The 10,278-nt window shown below is 49.0% G+C and overlaps 1 protein-coding gene across 1 annotated transcript; it reads right to left on the minus strand.

The window, feature by feature from the left end:
• Positions 1–2,981: 2,981 nt before the first annotated feature.
• On the minus strand, positions 2,982–5,875 carry LOC135458603 (endonuclease domain-containing 1 protein-like). Its single transcript, XM_064733833.1, has 2 exons — positions 5,591–5,875; positions 2,982–3,527 (listed from the first exon to the last, which is right to left on the minus strand). The coding sequence occupies exons 1-2, from the start codon at positions 5,873–5,875 to the stop codon at positions 2,982–2,984; spliced, it is 831 nt and encodes a 276-aa protein (XP_064589903.1).
• Between the last annotated feature and the right edge of the window lie 4,403 nt (positions 5,876–10,278).

The raw sequence follows: 10,278 nt of genomic DNA on the forward strand, positions 1-10,278 counted from the left end.
TGCCAGTACTTTAGGAGTCTACAGGAGAGCTGGAGACAGACTCTGCACAAGGGCATGGAGCTGACAGGTGTGCTGGGTTCTGAGTTAAGTTTTCTTGTCAGTGGCAGGTGTGGGGCTGTGTTTTGGAGTTGTGCTGAACAGAGAGTTGATAACACAGAGATGTTTCTGGTATTGCTGGGCAGAGCTTTCACAGTCCAAGGCCTTTTCTGCTTTCTGTACTGCCAGGCTGGCAAGGAGGCTGGGGGTACCTGGGAGGTTGGGAGGAGACACAGCCAGGACAGGTGAGCAGAACTGACCAGAGGATATTCCAGACCATGAGACATGATGCTGAGGATATAAAGTCAGGGGAAGGAGGAGAAAGGAGGGGGGCATTTGGAATGATGGGTTTTGTCTTCCCAGGTAGCTGTTAGGTGGGACGGGGCCCTGCTCTCCTGGAGGTGGCTGAACACCTTTCTATCCATGGGAAATGGTGAAGGAATTCCTTGATGTGGCTTGCTTGTTTGCACAGCCTTTGCTTTCCCTGTTAAACTGTCTCTATCTCTACCCAGGAGTTTTCCAGCTTTTCCCCTTCCAATTCTCTGCCTGATCCTGGTGGTCGGGAAGGGAGGGAGGGGCTGTGTGGGACGTGGCTGCTGGCTGGGGTTAATCCACCGCATTGGGACAAGCTGAAAGGGCTTGAAATGGAAGGAGTGTGGGTTTAGAAAGGATATTAAGAAGATATTTGTTACTGTGGGGTGGTGAAGCCCCAGCACAGGTTGCCCAGAGAAGCTGAGACTGCCCCATGGCTGCAAGTGTCCATGGCCAGGCTGGCTGTGGCTTGGAGCAGCCTGGGATAGTGGAAGGTGTCCCTGCCTATGGGAGGGCACGGATGTAGGCAGGTCATTAGGTTCCTTTCCAAGCCAAAATATTCTGTCATTCAATGACCATTCATTCACTCAAACTAAATTGGACAAATTTTCTTCTGTTTCCAAAAGTCCAGGAATAACAGAATGACGAGTTCTTTGTTACAACCAGAAATATCCATAAGTGTGTTAGACCAAAGTTTATTTAAACATGCTGGTTGAGTCCTGTGGTTTCTTTTGTCTCTGTTAACCTGGGACTAATGTCTTAAACAAAGTGGGGTTTAGCCAGAATGAGGGAGTAGGCCAAAAGGAAGCAGATCTGGTGGAGGTGGAGCAAATTCCTCCTTTCTGATAAGGCCCAACTGACAGAACAAAGCAGGGGCAGCAGTGGTCACATCATTAGAAGGGGCCATAAACCATCAAAGACCCCCAAAGTGTCCCCCAACTCCACAGTGCTGCATGACCCAGTGTACAAACACACCCAGGGGAAAAGTGGGACATTGCCCCACAGTCCTGAACTCAAAGAACCCATTGAACTCTTTCATGCAAGGCCCACACCTCCAAAGGATCGTCAAAGTTTGGGAAATCAAAGTTGGAAGTCTTGATCCTAGATCAATGGAGGTATCTTGTAAGAGCTGTTGGCACCCTGGCACACTCGGTTCATGCCATTCACAGGAGAATAACTGGTGCCTGATGCTGACACTTGTGTGGGTGTTGTGGCATCCTCTGATTGCATTTGCACACCCAATGTTCTGCAAGGATGCTCTGGGCGCTGTGACTTTACTGGTGGGTGTAGAAATGTCACTTAGAAACAAATTGTGGTTTATAGAAGACACGACCCTGCAATCCAGCACTGCAGCAAATCCCTTTTATTGTAAGCTCTTGCAAACTCCATGATGGGGCACACATTGATCTTTGACAACCATTGAATACATTTCTCCAAATCAGTTTCCCATCAATCTGCAGAAAAGCTTCAGAAGCAGAGCAGAGCGTGAAGGTGTCCAAGGAGTGCAGCACAGGAATTCAGATTTGGCTGCTCCAGGCTCTCTATGGATCTGATGCCAAAGCCTGCCTGTCTGATACAACAGCTGCTGCTCTCAAGGTGCACTTTCAAAAGCAAGCAAACAAAAAGCATGTGCCAGGATCCCAGAATCACTGAATTGTTGTGTTTTGGAGGGACTTCTCATGACCTTCTAGTCCAGACTCCAGGCTGCAGAACGATCAGCTAGAGCAGGTTGTCCAGAATCATGTATTGTTGGGCTTTGGGGATCTCCAGACATGGAGATCTCCAGACAGGATCTCTGGGCACCCTGAAGCTCCCTGGTGCAACAGCCTGGCTAAGGAGGTGAGGGACAAGTCAGCTGCACACTCTTGGGGACGCTGAGGAGGAGAGGACTCGTTCCTCAGAGCTCTCTCCTGACATGGGCAGCAAAGCAAAGCAGCTGGAGGCTCTGCCCACATCTTTGTGCCTTTGAGCAGAGCAGGAGGTGCCCTGAGGGACAGAGCTGGAAACACACCAGAGATGGAAGCAGCACAGACTCTGACCAGGACATTTGTCCCTCTCTGCTCTGCTCAGACCCCACCTGCAGTGCTGCCTCCAGCTCTGGGCCCACAGCATAAGAAGGATCCAAAGCTGTTGGAATGGAGTCCAGTGGAGGCCATGAAGGTGCTCCAAGGGCTGGAGTGTGTCTGCTCTGGGGAGAGGGTGAGAGAGCTGGGGATGTTCAGCCTGGAGAAGACTGCTGAGGGTCCAGTACCTCAAGGGTCTCCAAGTGGGCTGGAGAGGGTATTTTGACAAGGGTATGGAGTGAGAGGACAGGAGGGAATGGTTTCACACTGATGGAGGGCAGGGTTAGATGGGATATTATAAAGCAGTAAATTACAGTGAGCAGGCTGTGGTACAAATAAAAGTTACCCAGAGCTGTTTTACTTCCACATCCCTGGAAGGGCTCAAGGCCAGGCTGGGGCAGGCTTGGAACAAGCTTGTTTAATGGAAGGTGTCCCTGCCCATGGCAGGCAGGTCAGAGTGAGACAATTTTTAGGGCTTAAATTCCCATCAAATCCAACCTATTCTGTGATTCTGGGACTCTATGACATGTGGGAAAAGCCACCGACCCTTTTCCAATAGGGCTGGGATGCTTATTCCCGGGGACAGGCATCATCAAACAGAGTAACTGTTTTGCCCGGGTAGAGCTTGGACAACTCCTCCTCCAGCTCCCCCAGGCTGCTGACCGTCACCTCATTCATGTTATTCTCAGCAATGGCCCCCCAAGCCTTCGTGGGTTTTTCATCCCCCAAGCAGCAGGCAGCTGACCAGATGTGGCTGGGTACATTAACCCTGTTATTGGAGATGTAGTTGTCCCCAGGCACAGCACCCGTTATCACGTAGGTGGTTGTACAGCCCTGGGTATTCTGAGCCATCGTTTTCTTCTCATATTCTTTCCAGGCACCCTCGAGGAGTATGCTGTTCTGGGGCACTATGTTGGTGAGAGTGAAGGTAGCCGTCTTGTTGTTGTCGCCACTTTGGTGGACAATGGGGCATAACTGACCACGGTCCAAACCCTGGAGGTTTTGGTAGTCTTGGGTGATAGCCTGATTCTGGCCAATTTGCTGTAGAGTGATATGGTAAGTTTTTTCGATGTACATCTCTGTAGCCATGTCCTTGGAATAAGCTGGGTTGATAAGCTTGAGAGGGTAAGAAGAGAAAAAGGTGTCAGTACTGAGGGTGCATATAATTAAGGAGATTACCCTGGAGCAGAAGTCTCTGATGGTCGAGATCCCATTTTTTGTCCTTTCAGTGTATGAAAATGTATGAGTCTGAGAGAAATCATACACATGCACATTCTGCATGAATACAAGAGCTTTAAAGAGCAAGCAGCTCAGAATCTGACTGCTCTCAGTTTGATTTGTGACCTTTGTGATCCAGCCTGCAGCCTGTGCTGGGAGCATGGATGCATGCACGAGACAAGGAGCATTTCCACTCCTAGGACTGAAAGGTGATTTTGGTGATTCATCTCCCCTGCCAAATCTGCTTCCTTTTCCTCCTGTCTCCACAGCCCTAATCTGCCCTGGGCTCTCCCTGGATCCCCTCACACCACACTGTGATTCTGTGATTCTGTGATTTTATGTGGGGTTGCTACAGGTGTAGTGCAGTCCTGGAACACCAAACGTTGTCTACTCTAGCCCCATGCACAGGGAGATGTGTCAGGAAATATGTCCTGGAGCTGAGCTATCCATGGGAGGGCTACACTTCACTCAAGGATGAACAGTTTTGCTCACTAGGCAAAGAGATCTCAATGTGAATGGAATCTGTTACAGGAGTGCTGGGAATGTGTCTCAGAGCTGATCTGGGCCAGGGAGAATTTTCTGCAGCATTGCTGAAAAGCAATTACAAATGATCAGCCTCAGAGAGGAGCCTGTAATCCCAAAAGAGTCCTAAGGAAATTAAATACTCCAAAAAGGCCTCTGGAGAAAGTGACCAAAATCAAAGGTTTTTCAGGTATCCTGTGTCCAGGGTCTAGGAACATAAGGCCAGTGATGGGTTTGGAGCAAGGTGGTCTAATGGCAAGAGGCCTGTCCCATGTGGGGGTTTGGACTGAGATGATGTTTAAGGTTCCATCCAACAGAAAACACTCTATGATTCTGTGATTCTACAAAAAGACAGAAGTTTTTATCCCTCCCTAACATGGAGGCTGCAGTGGTGCAGGACCAGATTAATTGCTCATATGCATGTGAGTAACAAGTGCAAATGGTTATTTTTTTTTCATAACTTCAACACCTTATTGTTCATTTTTAGGGAAGCATATTTTGCCTTCCTCTGGAACGGAACATTACAACGTTGCACATTTTCACCAAAATCTCTCCCCCTACTCTGCTCACAGAAAGGTCCTGAATGTGTTGTTCTTCTTTTCCTTAATTGGTCTGGCCTATCTTACTCGAGGTCTAAAGGACATTTGTGAGGGCTGTAGAGCTTGTGGAGTTCTGTCTGTCTGCAGGATCCTTCTGGACCAAGCCTCAGCCACAGGTGCTGAAGGGTCACTGCCCATGGATGGAGAACCCACCCTTGTGACTGGACCAACACTGATGCTCCTCACTTTGCGCTGCCTGAAATGTCACAACAGAAATCCCTGCACAGTTAACCTGACCCTCTCATCTCCAGTGTCTTTTCTCTCGAGGCTTTCCCTGGGCCATCTCACTCCCTTCTGAGTTTCTCCTCAATTCTCTCACACCAATCACAAAGCCTGTTTGACACTTCACTGGAAGCAGATAAGCTCTGTCAGAGATGCAGAACAGCTCAGGGCAAAGTGGGGCTCAGATCCCAGCAGGACTGTTGGTCCCTCAAGTTTTGCCTCTCCTGGATGCCTTTTCCCCATCACTTGGTCAACCAGCAGAGCAGGGCACAGGGAGGGGAAGCATTTGACTTTGTCATGTCATGCCAAGTAATGTGATTTGCTGTTCCTGTCAGGTGTAGGCAGAGAGCTGGGCACCTTTGGGATGTGATTCATCTCATGCTCCTGCTGATGTCTCAGATGAACCAGAGGAATCATGTGGTGGAGCTGTTTGAAGTTCCATGAGGAAATTCCCATCCAGTGTGTCAATTTGCATGTGTGTAGGAGGGTTTTAGGAAATAGAAGCGGTAATTTGAATGCTGCAGCTCATCTCTGAGTGGCTGGAGGGTGATGTGATGTGATGTGATGTAATGTGATGTGATGTGATGTGATGTGACGTGATGTAAGAGAGACACTTACCTGAGGCTCAACAAACCACCACAAATGAGGGCTATTGCCAAATCCAGGCTGGTATTTGTAAGCAGAGTACACTGGAATTCTCCTGTCTATGTCGTACAGGGTGGCATAGCGAAATGAGTTGCTGAAGTGCTGACAGATCCAGGCTGGGTTCTTTGGATTCAGGGCATCATTTGGGGGAATCCCCGCATAGAAAAACTGAGGACAGCTATCAAAGGGTGTCACCACCTCGCTGTGTCCCAGCCAGAGGCAGCTGGCCAACACCTGCAGCAGCAGCAGCCCCAGCATGGTGGCAGGATTTCAGTGAAGGGCTCTTCCTCCCCTGGAAGGCAAATGCAGAGGGACACTCAGCTTGGAGAGAGCAGGTCATGGCATGGAGCCTTTTGGTGCAGGGGGACAGAGCTGGCAGAGCAGAGGATTGTGAGAGACCAGGAAAGGAGTAATTTCTGTCCACCTGCATGTGGAAAAATCACCAGGGCAATAAGAGAGGAACATAAAATAGGGTTTAGGTGCCTAGAAGAGGCAGCAGTGGGAGCACTCAGCCTGTAGGAAGAAGGAGCCAAACCCACCAGGACTACAATCAGCTCTCACAGCAAAGGGATCTTGCAACTGAGGCACAGCCCTGGGACAAGGTCACCTTTGCCCACCTCCCTCCTGCTCTCAGCACCTTCCCACAGCACACACCTGCAGCTGGGCACAGACTCTGCTCAGCCCCCTGCCATGTTGAGCTGGGCTTCAATCTCATGGGCCATTGGGCAGGCAAAGAACAGCAATGCTGCACTGCCTACAGCTCTCTGGCCCCATCCAGGTTCACACAGACACTCAGCTCTTCCAGTCAGACCCAATACTGAACCCCAAATCATCCACCTGGGCTCCTGCCTCTCAGCTGACATTGGGCCATGGGTGTCCTGCTGCTCACCTTGCATTTCCACGTCATCCAAGCCCAGACTCTGAACTTGCAGGCACATGGAGGGAGCAAATGAAGGGGCCAAGCAGATGGCAGCAGCAAGCATGAGGGATAACACCTCTATCTTATCAGCACAGTGGCTGCTACAATGCAAGCCCTGAGGGGCAGCTCTTGCCCTGGTTGCTTGGGATTCCTGCTGATGCCCATCTTCAGCTTTGCTGATTGATTTCCCTTGACAGGCAAAGGCACCATTGCAGGAATTTCTTGGACAGCCACCTGTCCTGTGCTGTCTTTCTCAGTGCTGATGGGATTTTCACCAGGCAGTAAGATCATTCCTTTTTGAGAAAACTGCTGAAAAGCTCCCTGGGATGATGGCAAACACACGAGGAGCTTTGTCTCCTTTCAGAGGCAGTACTGGCTTTGGGAGAGTAGAGATGCTTCCATTTGCATTGCCAGACACTCATTGCAGACATTTAATATCATCAGCATTTGGGATAAGGCAGCTGGGGCAGGCAGTTCAAAGGGTTCCTGGCACACAAAGCTGCCACAGCCGCTAAAGCACAAAGCCCACCTTGGGCTGGCCAGGGGCTGAGCTCAGCACTGCTGAAGGCTTCACAGGTCACCTTGCACACTTGCCCTTGTCTTGTTCTTCTCCCTGCCCCACTTCTCTCCATTTACACTGGATTCAGGATGCTGAGCTGCACACAGCCCTGCTCAGACCCAAGGTATCTGGTCCTTTTTCTCTTGTTCAGCCCTAGATCAGGAATGTGGTGACCAATGAGCTGGAAACAGAGAACTGCCACTAACAGTCGGGACTTTTTACAGTAATCTGCAAAGCATGGCTGTATCTGCCCCAAATCAAGGAGAGAAAGGTCTGAAAAGTCCTTCTGCATGACCCACTCCATGAGATTAAAATAGATCTAACTAAGTTAATATCTAATATAATACATTCATAGAAAACAGCCTACCGTGAGAAGGAGTGGCACAGGATTCTGCTTGCAGCCCCAAAGAGCAGAGGAGTCTCAAATGCCTCTGCTGAAGTGTCAAACTCTCTGGGTTTATATGCTCTCCAGGAAGAGGCAGTTGTTGGATTTTGCAAGAAGCTTTTTGAGTAAATTTTCCTGGGGATTTAGACCACACCTGTGTTTGTCCAGAGGTTTTTTGAAAGGTCATGTGTGGAGTTTCAATACTCAATAATCTCCCTCATCTTTCTTATTCAACTGTTTGTTAGTTTTCAGATTAATTCAAAAGTGATTAATTTTCAGGTGAGCTGGCTTGAGTTTCTTTCCCAAATCACTTCCTCTGTCCTTGCCCTCCTTAATGACAGAAAATACTCAAGTCCTACAAAATTCAGTGCATGCATAAGCTCTGATTGCCCCTTGGAGCTCAGCATCTCCAGCCTCATGTTTGCATATGTATATTTATTTCAAAACTCCTGTGTATATTTATTACAAAACTTTGAATATTGGAGGCATGTTTGACGAAGGAGCAAGAGCTTATCTTGATGCAGAATCTTAGAACAGTCAGCTGAATCATTCCTTCTGTTTTCTCCCTGGAGGAAGGAGAGTTTGAATCCCCAGGAGTGCACCTGCAATATATATCCAGGCATAAATTAGCCCTTTCTTAGAAACAGTGAATTCCACAGAAAGGAGAAGTTTTCTATTTTTATTTACAGAGTTTGTTCATACTCCCCCTGAAAGTGGTTGACAGTTGTTTTAGTTTCCCCAGACTTTCTCCCAAATTTACTTCCTTGCAGCATGGCATGTCAGGATCAGCTAACAGGGTCTGGTGGGTTCCTTGATCATTTCATCAATCCCACCAGCTGCAGCTGCTGCTGCTCCAGCACCTACACACGTTTCTGCTTCCAACAGAAATGCTCTGCTGACATTGGATGCACTGGCCTGACTCTGATACACTCAGATATTCACAGTCTGTCCTTCTGCAGCCTCCCTGAACATCATTCCCATGGCCAGGCTACAAATATTCTCTTGCCTGGTTGCCAGGGCTGTGTGACAGCTCCATCCCAGCAGCCTGGGAAGCAGAAGGCTCTGGGAATACCTCAGAGCACCTGCCAGTACTTTAGGAGTCTACAGGAGAGCTGGAGACAGACTCTGCACAAGGGCATGGAGCTGACAGGTGTGCTGGGTTCTGAGTTAGTTTTCTTGACAGTGGCAGGTGTGGGGCTGTGTTTTGGAATTGTGCTGAACAGAGAGTTGATAACACAGAGATGTTTCTGGTATTTCTGGGCAGAGCTTTCACAGTCCAAGGCCTTTTCTGCTTTCTGTACAGCCAGACTGGCGAGGAGGCTGGGGGTACCTGGGAGGTTGGGAGGAGACACAGCCAGGACAGGTGAGCAGAACTGACCAGAGGGATATTCCAGAGCATGTGACATCATGCTGAGGATACAAAGTGAGGGGAAGGAGGAGGAAGGAGGGGGGCATTTGAAGTGGTGGGTTTTGTCTTCCCAGGTAAGCGTGAGGTGGGATGCGGCCCTGCTCTCCTGGAGGTGGCTGAACACCTTTCTATCCATGGGAAATGGTGAGGGAAATCCTTGATGCGCCTTGCTTGTGATGTGCCTTGCTTTTGTTAAACTGTCTCTGTCTCCACCAGGAGTTTTCCAGCTTTTCCCCTTCCAATTCTCTCCCTGATCCTGGTGGTCAGGCGGGGGAGGGAGGGGCTGTGTGGGACGTGGCTGCTGGCTGGGGTTAAACCACACCATTAGGACAGAATTCACAGAATGACTTTGTTGGGAGAGAGCCTCAAGGTGATCAAGTCCAACTGATGCCCCAACATCTTAACTAAACCATGTCACTGAGTGCCACATCCAGTCTTTTTTTAAACACTTCCAGGGATGGTGACTCCACCACCACCCTGGTAAGATTATTCCAGAACTTCTTCACTCTTTCAGTGAAAAACTTTTTCCTGGTATCCAGCCTGTATTTCCCTTGACACAGCTTGAGACAAGGTGAAACAGCTTGAAATGGAAGGAGTGTAGGTTTAGAGTGGATATTAGGAAGGTATCTGTAACTGTGGGGTGGTGAAGCCCCAGCAGAGGCATCCCACAGAAGCTGAGACTGCCCCAATGCTTCAAGTGTCCATGGCCAGTCTGGCTGTGGCTTGGAGGAACCTGCGATAGTGGAAGGTGTCCCTGCCTACGCGAGGGCATGGAAGTAGTGTCATTAGTCTTTCCAACCCAAATATTCCATGATTCAATGATCTTCATTCAATGTAATCTAAATTGGACTCATTTTCTTCCATATCCAAAAGTTCGGGAATAATAGAATGTGATTGGTTGTTATAACATAAGTGTCAGAAGAAGTGTGTTAGACAAGTTTATTTAAGCATGCTGGTTGAGTCCTGTGGTTTCTTTTGTCTCTGTTAGCCTAAGACTGATGTCTTAAACAAACTGGGGTTTAGCCAGCATGAGGGAGAAGACCAAGAAGAATCAGATCTGGTGGAGGTGGGGCAAATTTCTTCTTTCTCATGGGGCCCAACTGACGGAACAAAGCAGGGCCAGCAGTGGTCACATCATTAGAAGGGGCCATAAACCATCAAAGATCCCCAAAGTGTCCCCCAACTCCACAGTGCTGCATGACCCAGTGTAAAAACCCTCCCAGGGGAAAAGTGGGGAAACCCCACATAATCCTGAATTCACAGAACCCATTGGACTCTTTGTTGCACAGGACCCTACCTCCAAAGGATCAAGAGTAAGGACATCAAAGTTGCTGTCTCATTGCAGGAGCCATGGGGGTATCTTGTACGACCTGTTGGCACCTCTACCCAC

The sequence above is a fragment of the Zonotrichia leucophrys genome, chromosome 1A (assembly GCF_028769735.1).
Source record: "Zonotrichia leucophrys gambelii isolate GWCS_2022_RI chromosome 1A, RI_Zleu_2.0, whole genome shotgun sequence".
Lineage (NCBI taxonomy): Eukaryota > Metazoa > Chordata > Aves > Passeriformes > Passerellidae > Zonotrichia > Zonotrichia leucophrys.

Coding starts and splice junctions, on each gene's coding strand:
- LOC135458603 (XM_064733833.1), bottom strand. CDS start 5,875: ATGCTGGGGCTGCTGCTGCTGCAGGTGTTGGCCAGCTGCCTCTGGCTG. Junction 3,528..5,590: donor GGTGGTTTGTTGAGCCTCAG/GTAAGTGTCTCT, acceptor TACCCTCTCAAG/CTTATCAACCCAGCTTATTC.